Source organism: Lolium perenne, chromosome 7 (genome assembly GCF_019359855.2).
Source record: "Lolium perenne isolate Kyuss_39 chromosome 7, Kyuss_2.0, whole genome shotgun sequence".
NCBI lineage: Eukaryota > Viridiplantae > Streptophyta > Magnoliopsida > Poales > Poaceae > Lolium > Lolium perenne.
In genome coordinates this window covers 176,899,318-176,919,165 of record NC_067250.2, presented here as the reverse complement: position 1 = coordinate 176,919,165, position 19,848 = coordinate 176,899,318, and the positions used below count along the sequence as shown (strand labels likewise).

The 19,848-nt window shown below is 43.6% G+C and overlaps 1 protein-coding gene across 1 annotated transcript; it reads left to right on the top strand.

Moving 5' to 3' along the window:
- Positions 1-6,277: 6,277 nt before the first annotated feature.
- LOC127314771 (uncharacterized) lies at positions 6,278-11,207 on the top strand. Its single transcript, XM_051345295.2, has 7 exons — positions 6,278-6,580; positions 6,660-6,716; positions 7,099-7,191; positions 7,812-7,890; positions 8,845-8,969; positions 9,887-10,030; positions 10,696-11,207. The coding sequence occupies exons 1-7, from the start codon at positions 6,455-6,457 to the stop codon at positions 10,930-10,932; spliced, it is 861 nt and encodes a 286-aa protein (XP_051201255.1). The 5' UTR covers positions 6,278-6,454; the 3' UTR covers positions 10,933-11,207.
- The last annotated feature ends 8,641 nt before the right edge of the window (positions 11,208-19,848 follow it).

Genomic DNA, 19,848 nt, shown 5'->3' with positions numbered 1-19,848 from the left:
AACTAGGTACTGTTGTGATCAGCAGCACATAATACCTTAATCATGTGGCAGAGATCTTGACTTCTGTCGCACTAATTTTCTGCTCAACCAGCACCATTCCCAAGCTGCCAAAGGTTTAAGTAAAAGTTACTCCAGGTATATACCAGATGGAGCACTCAAGTGTACAAACTGTCACCTGCCCTTTGTGTTCCTGATGCATCCTGGGTGCAGAAATCAAGGCACATCATACTGCTAGTAGCCCCCTTGCTGATCCGAGAACTTAAGTCTTGCTACTACAAACTCTCATCTTGTCTTCTTGAACCAAGTAAAATAACCTGCAGATTTGACCTCGGCTTCCTGCAGTGCAGTGTCTTCATGCGGCAGCCTCTCTATGCGAGCGGAAGCAAGCAGACACAAATACCAGACTGCATGGAGCAACTTTTGGACAGAACTAGTTGTTTAAACATTACTAAAGTGGAGCGTTAAAAGATTTTTGCTGGAATCTTTTAGTCAGCATTGTCTCTCTTCGGCTTAATCAATAGTACTTCATTGTATGTCTTAACTGAAAATATAGTAGTTGCATGTAAATCCACTTCGTATGGTACCGCTGAATTCTATTTACCTTTTTATTCATATATAAACCAAAAGTTAATCATAAACCGAAATAAATCTTATTCTTGTTAGAAGGGCAATGAAACACAGCAAGAGGTGATGATAAATTAATTATATTGGATACTTCACTAATTCATCACAAGTTCACTTGGACTGATGTGATCAACTTTACACAATAACAAAATCACTTCTACACACTGATTATCTGATCAACAAGCACCATTCCCAAGCATCACCCAACATACACATATATGATACTGAGAGTAATCACGCCATAGGTTGAAGTGAAAGTCACTCATCTTACGTTGCAGACAGATCGAGCACTCAAGTGTACACAAACTGTCACCCGTCCTATGTTCTTCTCGATGCATTTTGGGTGCAGAAAGCAATGCAGCTTAATCATAGCTCGCATGCAGCAACAGATCGGCCCGCCAGTGCTGATCCAAGAACCTGATCAGATCGATTAAGCTGTCCAAAACAAAGCACCCATCTTGTTCTTTCACTTGGAACAAATATATTAAGCTGCACATTTGACCACATTTTGATGTAGGTTCTTGCAGTGCGCTGTCTGCAGCGACTGCATGCGGCAGCTAGCAGACAGAAAATAGCAAACTGCAGAGAGAAGGAAGAGCTTTGCTGATAGTGTGGACCTATATAGTAGTTTAAAGGAGGTGCAGAGTTCTTTATTTCAAACCTTTGGATGCATACTGTATTAGTATTATTTTCATCCCCATTAATTATTCAATATTTAATCCTCCAATGATTGGGCTTAATTGGACAATCAGCGCTTGTAGTCAACATAGTATTAAAATTTTGCTAACCTGTTTGGGTCGTGAACACATATATCATCCAACTGTTGATAACATTGGGTGTGTGCCTATGGTTCTTAAAATAAAATTAGATTGGCAGTCACTGCACCATTTCTTGGAACACGGTTTTCAGTTAACCAGATAGATACTGTAATAACAAAACATTGCACCATTTCTTGGAACACGGTTTTCAGTTAACCAGATAGATGCTGCCATAACAAAACATTGCACCATTTCTTGGACCACGGTTTTCAGTTAACCAGCCAAGAGTCTGAAGAACCGTTGCAAACCTGTGAGAACTGTCACCGGTCTCCTGGACTCCTATACTATTTAAGAGTAAATAGATCGGTACTCCTTCCGTTTCATAATTTTTGTCGTATTTTTAGTTTAAATTTGAAACACACGACAGCATCATGGAACGGAGGAATAGCTAGGAAACAAGAACTCTTACATGGCAATAGATTAATTCCAGAGGTGGAAAGGCAAGTACTAGCTATGTATGTGTGCCGAACTGCCAATAAGTGCCCCATGTTAAAAAAAAATGTACTCCTCAGTCTCAAAATGTAAAGCTTGATTAAACGCCTGATTAATTAGCAGAATGCTTTTTACTGATGAAAGTAGCAAGCAAGGGATTAGCTGAATGACAGGGCCATCTAGGCAAAAGGTGATGATTATTAGAAGCTCACATGCAGCAGCTTTCCAATCCCTTATGTGCCAAGACTAAACAAATCTGGAAAAGGCTATGCTAATTAATCTTCATTCCCAAGGTGAGTGAGTGCTCATAAGAAAGATATAATCATCAGTGATGTCGATCTAACTACCTTGCTACATTCAGTAGCCACCACCCACGATGATCGTGCTCTGTATTGCTTTCTGATATGCAACAAACGCTAAGCATGATGTAACACACCATAAGAGCTGAGAGCATATGTTAGTATTAACTTCTATCGTCGAAGGAGTAACAAAATGCATAGTATTCTGAACTTTTTACAGAGTTTTTTCCCCACCTTTTTGTTGGAACCAATCGACCTTCTTATCCGAAGAACTCTCGGCCCGTTTTCCACCTATAGACGGCATCATCTTCTTGGCCTTGCAAGATTGATCGCAGATGGAAGTTTGAAAAAACGAGGCTGTTGATTTCGTCCTGGGAACGAGCTAGCTAGGAGGAATGATGTTAATTTTGCAGCCTTTGGACCCCCAGATAGGAGTGAATCGAGTGGCCGGATCATGGCATGCATGGCGTGGCCAAAAAGCAGGAGAGGAGAAGAGAGAATAGCAGCATACACAGATGCAGGAAAGATCACGCCATTTTCAGGCGGACCTAGGGATGGATGGACGCATCATGCATGAGACACGCGCGGGATTGGGTTTTGTCGGACGCGTGCGTGCCAACGGATTGATCGTTTCGCACTCATCTCGCCGCCTTTCTCTTTTGTGAATTTTTTGGTTGGAAAGCGATCGACTCGAGTGAGTCGGCCGGCCGACGAAAGGAGAAGCTTCTTTACTTGCGCTCCCACTCTCGATTAGAACACACAGAGGTGCACCTCAGAAAAGAAGATCAGACAGAGGTTTACATATGTCCTAATTTGGAGTATTTTTTCTGAAAAGGGCAAATGTGTGAGGTGAAGATTGAGGCTCAAAATATCAGGACGACAACGAGAAATGAAAGAAATGGTGAAGAAAGGTTACACATGCCCATCTTTACATTTTTTCGTGCCATATCAACCTAACAAGCTGGTCTTATCTAACAAAACATAGTGAATGCTAAAACAGGGGTAAAACCGTGTTCAAAATTTCCTATATGGAGGTATTTTTGGTAGAATTTTCAGCAAATGAAGCAATATGTGTCATAACTCATAAATGAACAACTAGAAGAAAAGGTGGAATTCACTCTATTAGGAACAACAAACTCTTAGAGGAAAATCCATCAAGAAAACGAAGATTACGCAGGGCCATGGGGAAATCGACATCTTATCTCCTGCACTCGCCGGTGATTCGGCGTGAGCGAAGTTCAATGCTGCCTTTGGACCTCCGAACAATGCCAGAGCCAGGCAAACATTGTAAATGTATATCATCTAGGAAGTAGCCGATAGAAGCCATGAGACGTCAATGTCAATGATGTGAGAAACATATTTTTTTTTTGGAGCAACCGGCAGGAGCACTGCCTTTTCATTAAGCAAGAGGGAAAATTATACAACTGTACAAAGGGGTTGCATGTTTGTGTTAAGGTGTAAACATGCGAGAAATCACCGAAAGAGGCAAAAATAAAACCCTAATCCGGCTCAGCCGGGATATTCTGCCTGAAGGCGGCGAAGGCAAGATTTTTTTGCGCGATGTCGTCCCTTGCGAGTGAAGCCACCTCAAGGAAGGTCAGGCGCCGACCCGTGAAAATGCGTCTGTTTCTCTCCTTCCAGGCGTTCCAAAGGACATATAGGAGACGTCCGCTATGCCGGCGTTTGTAGTCCATGGGCTTCCCAGCAATGATCTCGTCCCACCAGTCGGAGGTGGAACCGAAAGTTTATCCATGCGTGACGGGGACGTCAGGGTAATCCTGTTGTATACAAGTCCAGATGGCCGAGGTGAAGGGGCAGTCCTTGCAGAGGTGATCAGCGGTTTCCGGAGCCGACAAACAGAGGGGGCAGACCGGATCATGAGGCCATCCTCGAATGGCAAGCATGTCCGCAGTGAGGAGCTTCCGGTGTAGGGCGAGCCAAGCGAAAAGCTTGCATTTGGGTTCGGCGTGCGTTGACCAAATCTTCTTGGCATCGAACTTGGGGTAGCAACCCAAGAACTGAATGTGGTAAGCGGAGCTGGCGGAGTAGACACCTTGAGTGTTGATCTTCCAAGAAATGGTATCCGCGATCGTCGGGGTGAGATGCGTACCCGCAATGACCTCCCAGACCTGCAGGTATTGGTCCAGCTGTACCGGCGTTGACAACCTAGCGACGGAGCGAATCCAGTTGTCGTTGAGCATCTCCTTGGCCACCGTTCTGCCTTTTCTTGAGGCCATCTTATAAAGGTCAGGTGCCCAAAGCCGGATCGGCCCCCTCTCCGTCCATGGGTCAGACCAGAACTTGGTGGATTCGCCATTCCCAATAGTGATCTTCGTGGCGGCCCTAAAGAGATCCATGTCAGCTTCATCGCAAGGGAGATTAGACCCCGCCCAAGTGCGATGTGGGTCGGTCCACTGAAGCCAGGGCCATCTAAGACGCAGGGCGCGGCCTGAACGTTCGAGGCCCGTCATGCCCAGACCTCCCAAGTCCTTAGGTCTGCAGACCGTCTTCCAATTCACCAGAGCGTGCCCACCGGACGCGTGTTCGGCATCATCACCCGCCCAGAAGAAATTACGGGCGATCTTGTTGATCTTGTCACGGGCCCATTTTGAGAGAGGAATGGCCGTGGCGTGGTATGTTGCCGTTGCCATGAGAACAGACTTTGCCAACGTGATCTGTCCGGGCCGGGCGAGGTTTTTGCCGAACCATCCCGGAAGTTTCCTAGCGATCTTGTCGATGAGAGGTTGCAGATCCACTTTGCGAAGACGACGGTGATGTAAAGGCAGCCCTAAATACTTTCCCGGAAAGGTGGCGATTTTGGCGGGGAAGTCCGTAAGGATGTCATGGAGATCCAAGTCGTCGCACCTAACAGCGAAAACCTCAGTTTTGGCCAGATTGGTAACAAGGCCACCTGAGAAACATATTGCCGTCCCCAAGAAGAATGTAATAAAGAGGGATGAACGACCGCCCAAGATCTAGCCAGACAAATTCAGCCTAAACTTTTTTTTTTGAGAAACACAGTACAAACGCAGACGCTCACATACACACGCATACACCCACCCCTATGAACGTGCGCACACACCCTATCTATATGAGCACCTCTGTGAGATTAATCCACATATCAAATTTTGAAATTGACGAAGTCACCATAGACGGCCCGCTGTTGACGGCAATGTCGCCTTCCACTAAATGAATATTCCCTCTAAACTTAATAGCTCCATCTCGAAGCTAAACCTAGTCGATTTGAGAAGAAACACCAAGACACGAAGACATAACTAAATCCACTATTCTAGAAGACCAACCTCTAGATGAGCCCTCACCCTTCCGTAAACTATGGATAAAGGTGGAACATGAGTCGAGTAAACCCCATTCTTACGCCCAACATTGCACCGTAGCCGATCTCCTTAATTTGTACTACCTTATTTACCGTGGCGTTTTTTTCTACGTGTTTTCATTTTGATCATTCGTTTGACCAATAACATACATGGCATGCTTTAAAAAAGTTATACCATTGAATAAATATTGAAATATAAATATAATTGTATTAATTTTGTACCATGTGACACGCCTTTTTTTTGGATCAAATTTTTTTTTTAAAGTTCCACCTCGAAACAAGTACCATGGAAAGATGGAGAGAGATACCAAATTTCTCGTTGGCGCAAAAATATATAGAGCTTTCTACTAAGAATGTGTTGTGTAGATGATTTTTTTTATTTCTATATTTAGCATCTCCGTTAGGCTTTAATCGAATGTACTCCCTCTGGCCAATTAAGGATGTGTCAGTTTCATTTAAATTTAGATGTATCTATATACTAAATTACGTCTAGATATATTCAAATTTAGACAGACTTTTTTTTAGATTTTTTTTTTAGGACAACTTTTTTTTTTTTGGATGAAGGCAGACCTTTATTTGACTTGAGTCACACAAACGAAGGTAGGCTGGGGCCCAAGTTTCTCGGGAAGGACCTCGTACAGTCGGGGAGGCAAGCATCATGTATTCGGCCCGTGTTCAACTTGGCCCACACTCGCTCGTCAGCGCGCGCAAGGAAAGAGACCGTGGGCCTTTATTCGAGCGGCCACCTTGTTCTGTTCGGGCCTTCAGACAGAGTCACCAGCGTCCTACGCACCCGCCGCCGCTTCCTCCTCTCCAATCTCCGGGGACCTACCTAAACCCCGGCAGTACCCTACCTTCCCTCTTCCACCCGCTCCGTCCCTCCCGCCGCGCCGCCGCCGCCAGGATCTCCTGCGCCGCGCCGCGCCGCGCCGCGCCCGCCCGATACGATGGTGGGGCTCTCGGAGGGGGAGAAGCACTTCATCCGCGGCGGCATCGCGCAGGACCTCCGGGCAGACGGCCGCACGCGGCTGCAGTTCCGGGCCGTCACCGTCGAGACCGGAATCATCCCCCAGGTACGTCAAGAACCCTCACGCGTTCCTTACGCGCTGCCACCGTCCGTGCCCTAATTTTTCTCCCAACTGGTGGTCGCAGGCGAACGGCTCGGCGCGTGTTAGGATGGGTGCGACCGAAGTCATCGCCAGCGTCAAGGTATGCTTCCTTGGTTCCTTGCACTTGACTGGCCTTTGAGCTATGCCATATTCTGTATTTGTCTACCATAAGCCGTGCCCTAATGAAGAAATCTTGGAGTACTACGCTTTCCTGTTTCGAAAATTATACTAGCAAAAATTGAAAAAGGTTCTTGTGTCCTCCGGCATTGAGCTTAACAATTAACTGACTATAACCCAGCAAGACCTATGTTGCCAAGTTAATATTGCTTCTAATATTGTTCTGATGTGATTTTTATTGATAAATATGTTCATGTAGAGAGCTTAGAGTTTGTTAGAAACCATTGGCATGTGCCAGTCTAGTTATTCTTCTGTTTTCGTTCTATTTTACTCTTTTTTTTCTTACTGTGATTACTCACCTGCAGGCTGAGTTGGGGAAACCCACAATTCTTCACCCTGGCAAAGGAAAAGTTTCCATTTATGTTGATTGCAGTCCAACTGCTGCGCCTATGTTTGAGGTTGGCAATTCCTTCTACTTGGATCAGACTCAAAAAACCCAATGATCTTTCGCATTGGATTAGTATTAATCTAAATCAGCTATTATTTCTGTGTTACCTAGGTTATGTCATCTAGACCTTCTAGACATGAATCAGTTTACACATTTTTTTTGTTCATTGAATAATGGATACCGGCAATCTGATGATGAATCATGGGATTGTTCGCCATGTAGAGTAATGTGATCATTAGCAATAATGTGAAGAAACTCTTTAAGCTATTTGATATTTTATTATTAGAAGACAGCCTTGTTGATCGGTCTCCTCTTAAGCCTTAACCATGCCCTCGTTACGATAGTCGAATGACATGTAAGCTTGTTATAAGTACAAGCATGTATACCATGATATCTGTTTACTATTTTTGTTAGCTAAAAGCACAAACTCATAGGGCAGGGTTGCACAGCAGAGCACTGGACTGCTATGCAAGAGAAGAAGCTGACTGACCAGCCTTGACTTTAAAACACTGCTAGATTTGCTTTATTAAACCCATTGGCTGCATTTCATTTGTTCCCTTTCTGATCGTATTCCATTGGAAGTTTTTTGTGCACAATGATTGACTTATGTTCATTAATTGAAATTTCTAGGGTAGAGGTTCTGAAGAATTGTCGGCTGAACTCTCTGTTGCGCTGCAAAGATGTTTACTGGGTGGTAAAAGTGGGGCAGGTGAAATATAATTTGTTAATTCCCACTTATCTTTGTGTTTCATATCGCATTTTAGCATGTGCCCAATATCTCGTTTTGGTATTTGCTGGGACCTACTTTATTGCTTATAGTTGTTGGTTTGTGGCTCAAGAAACAAATACTGCAAGCCTCTTTTTTTTGTTTGCATCCTTCACTGAATATAACCAGTGTCTGATGAAGCTTCGTTAGGATTGCTATGCACACTGATTTCATGCAGTTTTATACTTGTAATCATTTTTTCTTCTGTATTTGAATATTTTCCAAAGCTTCATGTAGTCTTATTACATTTTCTTGTTCGTTTCAACTATGCCTACTGGAAAATTGATTTAAACTCATTTGAACTATACATTTGCTGACAATTGGAAGTAAAATTACACGTCTGTAACTTTATTACGTTAAACTTGTGTTATCGAGTGAATTGGTGTTTGGAATTTAGGTGCACCAATCTGAATTTCCTAAGATACAAAAACTACAATTTATATTCCATATGAATTTTCCACACTTTTCCCATTGCTGCCTGTCTGCTGGCAAGGGTTTTCATTGGTTAGCTGGTAGGAAATAGGTGTGGATAGCGAGTCATATTCGAATGAATACTCCGATGTTTCAGGCAATTAACGATTATTCCTCAAAGTTAAGCTTGCTTTGGAAATATCAGGGGGTTATCGACCAATGGAAAGCAGCATGGTAATTTGTTCCAGAATGAATACCCTACCTGTAGGTTCCTTTTAGCCTTCCAATGCGCCAAAGTTGTGTCTGGTCAATTCCTGTGTAACCGTCAAGAGAGATCTCATTTAGAATTTAGTGATTTAACCAAATTCAGCTCCGTTTCTGATGCCCTCTTCTTGCTTCAGTAAACCTCCACAAAAGTAGATTATCACTCTTGCTATCAGTAATTTTTTCCACTTATTGACCCAAATTTAACGAACTATATTGCAGGGGCTGCAATTGATTTGTCGTCCCTAATCGTCATTGAGGGAAAAGCTTGCTGGGATCTGTACATTGATGGACTTGTCGTCAGTTCTGATGGTAATTTGCTTGATGCACTAGCTGCTGCGATAAAGGTAATCTGTGGTTTCTATTGATTCAGCAGATGCATCCCTTGTAATTTCAAGTTATATCTTTTGGTGCAAGTGTTGGTGATGCCATATTAACTTGGAAGTCAGCATATTTATTGGTTATAAGAAGTGTCATCATTTTTTTTCTTATTATAGTCCACTGTAATGGTTATTCAAATTAAGATCCTATTTGCCATTGCTGAGAAATACATAAAATCAACTAATGGAAGGCTGTTATACTTCCCCAGTCCTCTTAAAATAAAAACAAGAATGAAAACTTTGTTCATATATCTACTTCTGTGTTCTGGATCTTATACTAGCAGGCAGAGCTTATCAATACCAGATGAGTTGGGCACCAAATAGTAATAAATGGTTATCTTATTTTGTGTTATTTGCTGGCATAGCAGCAAAACAAATCTACGAAAGATAAATCATTAGTTTGTTGATGCCAGCCATTATAGTTTCTACTGTTGCATAATTCTTCGGGGCGGAAACTCTTATGCCTAAGATCCTGTCAAATGGACAAGTTCAGACGCTACACTACTTGAATTTCTCGGTAGATTCCCGAATTGTGATATTTGGAACAAATGGGATTTTTAGAATGTAAAACACAGAGCAAGGTAGGAATCAGTAATCAGGCATAAATTGGATGTACTTTATAAATTTTGGATGGATTGGTGATATTTTGATGCCTGTTGACACTTGACAGCCAAATTTGAGCTGTTGCTGGGATATCAAGGAACCACTGGTTATTGCTAAAAAATTTTAGCGTTTTCTTGTACACATGTTATTATCAGTATCAACTATTCATGTTATGATCCGTGATTGTGGTGTGCTGTCTAGTGTACATTGCATTGTTGACATAATTAGGACAAAAGAGCGGTGCAATTGTTGGGTGCTAATAATCTATATGCTTATTGCAGGTTGCTTTGAGTGATACAGGTATTCCAAAAGTTAATGTTTCCCTGAATGCTGAAACGGATGGGGAGCCTGAGTTTGATATCAGTGATGAAGATTTTTTGCAATTCGACACTTCCAGTGTGCCTGTTATAGTTACATTGACCAAGGTCTGTGTGTTTATTTTCCCTTTGAGTAACTTTTATGCATCTGTGCCAAGAAGGAATAATCGATTTGTTTAGAAATGCCGTGGCATTAATGTGAATGGACAGGAACATGATGGTCATCCAAAGTTAGGTCTATTTTTTATAGTTCACTTAAATCAATGATCCACCACCTGATGTTTAAAACTGTCATGTGGCACCAGCTTTTTTTTAGTTCACTTAAATCAATGATCCACCACCTACCAAGTACTACCTCCGATTCAAGGAATAAGGCGTCCTCGTTTTACGTGCTTTTCATTTGACTAAGTATTACTTCAAATATATAAAGATTGTTCGTATAAAATTAACATCATTAGAAATTGTTTTTCAATACGAATCCAACGATACTAATTACATATAATATAACCAAGATTTTGTTGCTCAATTTTTATAGTCAAAGTTCATCTTGGAATACGCGTGCGCCTTATTCCTTGGGACGGAGGTAGTAAATGTTTAAAACTGTCATGTGGCACCAGTGTTTGTAAACTGTTACTGTGTTAAAATTTGGATTGCATTGAATAATTTCCCTCATTATTTGATTGTGTTCACAACTTTAATCGTATGTTTGTAAGTATAATCTTGTCTATCTGTATTTTCTTTTCTGCTTTTGTAAAGTACCTTTTTTATGCCAGGTTGGTAAGCACTATATTGTCGATGCCACTTCGGAGGAGGAATCCCAGATGAGTTCTGCGGTTTCAGTTTCAGTCAACAGGCTTGGCCAAATATGTGGGATGACCAAGAGGGGAGGCGCAGGGTTGGATCCAAGCGTTATTTTCGATATGATATCTGTGGCCAAGCATGTAAGCCAACGGTTCATCTCTCTACTGGACTCGGAGATCGCAGCTGCTGAAGCTGCAGATGCTGAGTAAAGAAAAAGATGCAGAGAAGATGCAGAGAAGATGATATCCTGATGACTACTGACTGTTCCTACCTGCACTTGCAAATGCTGTACTATCTTCCTACTGTAATTGCCATTGTTCGCACAGTCTTCACTGACTGCTCCTACCTGCCCTTGCAAATGTTCTGCAAGAATGTACTATCTTCCTGCTGCAATTGCCATGGTTCGCACAGGCTTTTGGTTTTATGTAGAATGTCAACTCCAAGCGTGACAAAATGTTTACGAGTGGTTCCACTTGTTCAGCAATCAGCACTGTCAAGACTTACGCCAAGGCGTGCAGCAAGTTGTGCAGCCATGCATTAGTTTTCTAGATTCACATCTGATGATTTTGTTTGCCCACTCATACATGTCTTGTCTGATCTACAGAATTAATCTATTGAGATTCGGGGATGAAAATGTTGAGATATAGGTAGAATATATATGCGAGATGTAGACAAAAGATGTGGTTTATGTCTTATCTTTATTTGTCGAAAAAACAACTCTGTTCACGGCTGGTAATATCCACCCAACCCTGCCCTTATGCAGACGTAGACGTCAGTGCACTAGCTCCTTGAACTGGAATCCAAAGCTACCCGCCCTACTAAGGGCCTCTTTGAATTAATATTAGATTTTTTTGAGTATTTAAATTCTTATCACTATTTTTTTATACTATTGTGTTTGTTTGATAGGTAGGATTGAATTCTATTTGAAACTTTCTTAAGAAATCCTTCACAGTAGATTTTTTTTTAGGAAATCTAACACACTTTTTTTTTACTAGAATATTTTGTTTTTTCTATGGTGGACTCAAGCAAACTTTGGTGCATATGAAATTATAGGATTAAAGTGGGCATGCCACTACAATCCTATATTTTTCCTAATTTTCTATCTGTAGAATCATGTGAATGAAATAGGGCCTAAAGAAGTTGGGCAAGCAAGGGACATATGGAACACCTACCTTTTCAAGTGTGACTTTGAAATTTTGAATCATGGCTACTGGGCGGTAGGAGGTGGGGCCCACATATCACTCACCATATATCCCTCTCAGACTAGTCATAGTGGAGAGTAATGTTAGGTAGCAGTGGCGGAGCTTCAAGCAAAATGTTGGGCGGGCCAAGCTAACTCAGAGCACAAAAAAATCCAAATTACATAGTAAGACATACATTCAAAACTACTTGTGTGGTTCACAATAGTTGAAAATCAGGTCAGATCCACATGATTTTACTTTCAAACAAAGCTGTTGTAGGATAAGGTTCATGTGGTTGAGATGATTCAATAGCGTGCGCATGTCCTCTATTTGCCTGGAAAAACTGCAGCAGGTGAGCATGGAATTTGGAGCAGATAGAGGACTATAGCTAGCTGCTTGGCCGCCTGCCGCTGGCTTGGGATTGCTGGACGGCCACAACTCGCCGGCTGGAGGAGCAGCAACCTGTGCGTGTCCCTGGCTGCGGGCGGCGGTCCAGCGATGCTGCTATTGTGCCGCCCTGCTCCGCCTCCGCTCCTTTTCCCCGGTCTTGCTCTTCTAATTTCTCAACCTAGCTCTGCCGAGGTGTCTCCATTGTTCCTGTCGAGGAACGACTCGTGGTGTTGGTCGACTACTTGAGTAACTGTGACTGCGAGTCAAGGAGGCAGAGATACTGTGAGTCTGTGACTGCGAGTCAAGGAGGCAGAGATGGTGCACGTTCTGGAATCTAGACTCGTGGTGGTCATCTCGTGGGCTGCAGTTGGGTTTGTACATCTGATGCATAGTAGATCATTTTTGTTTTGCCAAAATCCTGGGCGGGCCGTGGCCCGGTTCGGCCCCTACGTAGCTCCGCCAGTGTTAGGTAGTAACATGCACTTGCTACTACCCTATTAATGTTATTAAGGATCTCAACGAAAGTTACTAGTGAAGTTCACTTGCTACTACTTTCATATTGGGTATTATCATAGATATAGTAACATAGAATGTCATATTTATTACTTTGTAGACCCATTCTTCATTGGAATGTGTGATATGATGGTAAGATTGCTCATAGTGGGAGTAACTTCACTAGTAACTAAATGTCCAACTCACTAAATTTGCTTATGAATTTCCACTCTCATCGAAAGGAATTTCTAAAATTCTCGCTAATGAATACTTTCTCCATTAAAAACATGCCAACAAGGGCTAGTTCTAGACTTCTAGTTGGTCTCCTTTTGTTTAAAAGAGACATGATATTTTGATTTGAAGAAAATCAAGACAGATGCAATACCGTATCCACGCTATACCGCGTTTGAATTTCCATGTTCAAATTCCTCTCATTCCTTAAAACCCAAATGGACAAATCTGACTATAAATAAACAATGCCAAACTCAAATTTGAACGAATAGTCTCACATCGATACTATTCAAGGACATATTTTTCATTTTCATTCCTTTAGCCGTGAGTCCAATTTGTATGTGAAATTTGTGACATGGTAATGTATGTTGTATCAATTTTATAGAAGAATATTCACTATTATTGTTAAATATGTTTTTTTCAATCATCTACTCCTCCATCTAAAAATAGATCTCTCAACTTTTTCTAAATGCAGTTTTTTTTCAGAGTTTGAAATGCAGATGTATCTATAACTAAAGTGTGTCTAAGTAATGTTCCATGTAGAAAGGCTGCAGCCCAATAAGTCAGCCCATATAGCCTACAATTTCTGAAATCTTCATGCTCATCACGTTGGCAGTTTGGGGACAAATTTTAGTCCCACATTACTACTTGAGAGGGAGTTGGAGTGGTTTATAAGCGCTGCTCTTCAAGTCCTTCCAAGTGAGTGAGAAGAGAAGGAGCCCTCACACACTCCTCCTCCTCCACCGACCGACACGTGTCACGTCGCGCTTCGTGACTTGAGTTGGGTAAGTGTCAGCGTGCATTGTGTACGCTCATCGCGTGTCCCTGGGTACGTGTCGACCGTGCGTGCGCATGCTCGTCGCGTGTCCCTGGCTTCCTACACATGGCGATGCGGTTCTGTCGGGTCTCCTCCCAGATTATACCAGGAGACGAGAGACAGAACAGATGTAGAACGCTACACTCTTCTTCGTCTCTCTCGCGAAGTTTCTTTTGTTGTGTTTGAAAGGACACGGATGTCGCCTAGAGGGGGGGTGAATAGGCGATTTAAAACTTTTACGAGATGGGCTTAACAAATGCGGAATAAAACTAGTATTTACTTTGTCAATCCCAAAGCCTATATTCTATGGTTCACCTATGTGCACCAACAACTTATTCTAAGCAATGGTTCACCTATGTGCACCAACAACTTATGCTAAGCAATGCAAGAAACTTATGTGATAGCAAGATATATATATATAACTTCAAGCACGATGGCTATCACAAGGTAAAGTGCATAAGTAAAGAGCTCGGGTATAGAGATAACCGAGGCACGCGGGAGACGACGATGTAGCCCGAAGTTCACACTCTTGCGAGTGCTACTCTCCGTTGGAGCGGTGTGGAGGACAAGTCACTCCAAATGCACGAGGGCCACCGTATTCTCCTCGAGAATTCCCACCAAGAGGGATGTCCTCGATCCACTATGTAACCTTAGGGAGGTTACCGAACCCGCACAAAGCTTGGGGCTATCTCCACAACTTAATTGGAGGCTGCCAACAAATTGCCACAAAGGCCTTGCCCTTGAAGAATCTCCACAACTAAATTGGAGTCCCCAAGAACACCACTAAGATGCCACTAAGGCCTTGCCCTTTAAGAATCTCCACAACTTAATTGGAGTCCCCAAGAACACCACAAAGATGCCACAAAAGCCACTAAGCCGTCTAGGGTCCAAAGACCCAAGAGTAACAACCTTCTTGCTTTCACTTCCACGAATCACCGTGGAGAACTCAAACCGATGCACCAAATGCAATGGCAAGAACACCACAAAGATGATCCAATCCTTCACTCTCAAATTTCAACAAAGCTACTAAAGCTGTTGGTGGAATAGGAGAGGAAGAACAAGAGAAGAACACAAAGTTCCCCAAGACCTAGATCCCAAAGATTCACTCACAAAGAGATGATTTTGTTTGGTCAAAGAGTGGATCTAGATCTCCTCAACCTTTCTCTCAAATAGATGCAAGAATCATGGGAAGGGGAGAAAGATCTCAAGCTTCAAAAGGTCAACAACAATGGAGGAGAGAGGCTTGAGAGAGAGAGTGAAAGGACACGGATGTCGCCTAGAGGGGGGGGGGGGGTGAATAGGCGATTTAAAACTTTTACGAGATGGGCTTAACAAATGCGGAATAAAACTAGCGTTTACTTTGTCAAGCCCAAAGCCTATATACTATGGTTCACCTATGTGCACCAACAACTTATTCTAAGCAATGGTTCACCTATGTGCACCAACAACTTATGCTAAGCAATACAAGCAAGTATGTGATAGCAAGATATATATAACTTCAAGCACGATGGCTATCACAAGGTAAAGTGCATAAGTAAAGAGCTCGGGTATAGAGTTAACCGAGGCACGCGGGAGACGATGATTTATCCCGGAGTTCACACTCTTGCGAGTGCTAATCTCCGGTGGAGAGGTGCGGTTGCTTAGTGCTCCCGAACGCCACAAGAGGCTCACCTTGAGGTGTGGTTGCTCGATGCACACCAACGCCACAAAGGCCTCACCCCAAGATGCGGTACTCACACCACACACCGAACGCCACGAAGGCGCCTCACCTAAATCTCCGGTGACCCTCGCCACGAAGGCCTAGGTCACGGTTCCACTAAGGGATTTCCTTCGAGGCGGAAACCGGGCCTTACACAAAGGTTGGGGCACACTTCCACAACTTAATTGGAGGCTCCCAACAAATCGCCACAAAGGCCTAGAATCCGTCTAGGATTCCAAGAACCCAAGAGTAACAACCTTCTTGCTTTCACCACCACGAATCACCGTGGAGAACTCAAACCGATGCACCAAATGCAATGGCAAGAACACCACAAAGATGCTCAAGTCCTTCTCTCTCAAATTCCAACAAAGCTACAAAAGCTATTGGGGGAATAAGAGAGGAAGAACAAAGAGGAGAATACAAAATTCTCCAAGATCTAGATCCCAAAGATTCACTCACAAAGAGATGATTTGGTTTGGTCAAAGTGTGGATCTAGATCCCCTCAATCTTTCTCTCAAATAGATGCAAGAATCATGGGAAGGGGAGAAAGATCTCAAGCTTCAAAATGTCAACAACAATGGAGGAGAGAGAGGCTTGAGAGAGAGGAGGAAGAAGAAGGAGCAAGTAGTAAAAAAACAGGAGAGAGAGGGGGCTTAAAAGGATGCCCCAATTTCTGCCCGTTGGAGTGCTGCGCGCGGGGAAGAAGGGGACCGGTAGTACCGGCCCTTGGTGGCCGGTACTACCGGCCAGAGATGGCAGGAGGCGGCGGAGGAGGCGAGCAGCGGGCAGGGAGGGGGAGGCCGGAGCCTCCGGCCATGGTACCGGCCGGGGTACCGCCGAACCTCCCCATAGCCCTGGAGCTTCACTGTGGCACTCGGCGCCTTAGCGGTACCGCGGGCGGTACCGAGCCCGGAGGCTCCGGCCATGGTGAGGCCGGTGGTACCGCCCGTGCCTCCGGCGGCTGCCCCTCCTCTCCTTTTCCTTTCTTTTACTTTTCTTTCTTTTAAACCCAAATATAAAGACAAACTTCAAAAGACAATATCTAGAGTTTGGAAACTCGGATCAAGACGAAACCAATTTTGTTGGAAAGAAGACGACAAGAGCTACACCAAATATGGAAACTAGTTGGGGGTGATTTTCTATTAATTTTAGAGGTGCAACACCTCAACATGAGAAACCGAGAAAATCTCCAAACTCGAAAACGCAACAAGAGATCTATGCAAAATCCGTTTTCGATGAACTAGAGCTTGTCATGAGAATAAGCACAAGCTCTAAAACATCACATGGATAATACCCAAATAACAAACAAGAAAGGTGATGTAAGAATGCAAAGGTTTGAGCTCTCTCCGAACGATACGATCGAGTTACTCACTCGAGAGCCCTCTTCATAGTACGGCAACTAAACTATAAACCGGTCTCCAACTACACTATGAGACCGGTGAGAAAGAAACCCTATCAAGAGCAAACCTTATACTTGCGCATTCCACTTGAGCTCGATGATGACGATCTTGACCTCAACAAGATGGAACGCCTTTCTTGATTGTGCTTTCTTGATGAAGTCTTGTGGATTGCTCCCCCATAATCCATCATGGGAGAGCTTCTTCTCCGGCACATCTTCACAAATCCATGAACATCATATGGATGGCAAGCTTCAAGCATATGATCTCTTCGAGTTGGCTCATCTTGAACTTGCACTTCATTTCTTCATTCTTCATCATGTTGATGTCTTGAGATAACTTGAGGGCTCACTTCATCTTCATCTCCAATACATACTTGACACTTGATATCCTTCATCAATTTCTTCTTATTGCAACCTTGAAGCCAACATATGGTTCAAGCATTGCCTATGGATAACTCCTACAAGTATAACTCAATGCAAACATTAGTCCATAGGGATTGTCATTAATTACCAAAACCACACATGGGGGCTCCATGCACTTTCAGAGAGGAGGAAGAAGGAGTGCCAAGAGAGAGAGAAAGAGAAGCTTAAAAGGGTGGCACATTTTCTGCCCGTTGGGGCTGCCTCCATTTGGGGCCGGTAGTACCGGCCAGCTAGGGGCGGTACTACCACCCGTGAGAGCTGCCCACGAGAGGGAGAGCGAGGCATTGGAGCGGCGGGCCGGGAGGGGGAGGCCGGAGCCTCCGGCCGGGGTACCGCCGAGCGCCCCAACCTCACTGGAAACCATCTGTGAGGCTCGGCCTGTTTTCCGGTACCGCGGGCGGTACCTCGGGCGGTACTACCGGCCGTGCACGGGCGGTACTACTGGCTGTGCTCGGGCGGTACTACCGGCCAGTCCAAACTCCTCTCTTTGGGCATACTTAGAAAAAACATAACTTGAGTATCCGGACTCCGATTTTGATGATCTTGGACTCGTTTCGAAGCTAGTAACAAGCTCTACAAGATCATGCAGGGAACCATCATAGTCCAGCAAAGGATTATAGAAACAAATGATGAAAGGTTTGACCTATCTAAGAAAGACATACCGGTGAAACCTCCAACCTCAAAAATGCAACAAGTTGCCCATGCAAAAACCATTCTTGATAAACTAGAGCTTGTCATGAGAATACGCACAAGCTCTAAAACATCACATGGATAAGATCCAAATAACAACCAAGAAAGATGATGCAAGGATGCAAAGGTTTAACCTCTCCGAAGGATACGATCGAGTTACTCACTCGAGAGCCCTCTTGATAGTACGGCAACTAAACTATAAACCGGTCTCCAACTACACCATGAGACCGATGAGAAAGAAACCCTATCAAGAGCAAATCTTAACGTTGCGCATTCCACTTGAGCTTGATGATGACGGTCTTGACCTCAACAAGATGGAACGCCTTTCTTCATTGTGCTTGCTTGATGAACACATGCGAAATGCTCCCCCATACTCCACTATGGGAGAGCTCTCCCCCATACTCCACTACGGGAGAGCTTCTTCTTCGATGCATCTTCACATAATCATGATCACCATATGGATGGCAAGATTCAAGCATATGATCTCTCCGAGTTGGCTCATCTTGAACTTGCACTCCATTTCTTCATTCTTCATCATGTTGATGTCTTGAAGTAACTTGAGGGCTCACTTCATCTTCATCTTCAAGACATACTTGACACTTGATATCCTTCACCAATTTCTTCTTATTGCAACCTTGAAGCCAACATATGGTTCAAGCATTGCCTATGGACAACTCCTACAAATATAACTCAATGCAAACATTAGTCCATAGGGATTGTCATTAATTACCAAAACCACACATGGGGTCTCCATGCACTTTCAGTGTTACTCTCTAGTCTTTCCCATCCCGGCGACCGCGCGCACGGTCGTCCGGGAGAGCAGGCCTCCGAAATTCCTTTCGTTGAGATCCTGCACCGGGAGGCGGGGGATAAGATTTTTAGGGAGTGTCCCGGCGCGATCGCTCGCTGCTGTTCGTGTTCTTCTTCACCGGTTTGACTGCTTCCTCCACAAATCTGACTGCACCATGGGCGACATCAATGAAGGTTGTGGTGCTGCTGCTGGAGCGAGCTTCCCGGTCGCGATGTACGTACTTTTCCTGTTTTACCTTGCACTGCTACTTGTTTCATGTTCAGATGTGCTTGGTATGGTGTATATAGTTAAATATGCTAGTGCATCTATAATGTTGCTTTCGGTGATTAAAATTACTCGAAAATTGCCTAATAATCTAACAGGTACTAGACAAAGGTAAGACAACTAGTACAATCTTTGTTCCTAAACATAAATTCACTAGTATTTTTAGTCTAATTAAGCTACCAGAAGTTCAGGTCTTATATATATTTAGAGCATCTCTAACAGATCCCGTAAATAGCAAAACCGAAAAGTGGGAGTTTGATTCACCGATCTTGTGTTTATGGGTCGAGAAAGAGGTGGTGCAGAACAGAGCCCGTAAACCAAAACTTTAAAATAGAAAGAGTTGGTGTGGAACAACAGCTTCCAAATCTGTAAAGGTAGGGTTTATCACAGGATTGGCATATGATGAAACTACCAAATACAAACAACTCATGCATAGTTCATAGTTTTACAACAAATGACACAATCATAGCAAATCGTTCACAGTTCATGGCACAAAGTTGCTCAGTCTCCTCACGATCTCCTCTCACCACCGGCATCAAAGGGAGGTAGGAACATCGTCACCATCATTGCCACCACCTCCATGCGTCACCGATGCACCACCATTTGCCCCTTCATGAGCTAGTCTTCGTCGCTCCATGGTCTCCGCCGAGGCGTCCTTTCACCACTCCATTTATTGCTCATTCATGTCCTTTGTGTTTATCATCATGATCTCCCTCTATTCGGCCAAT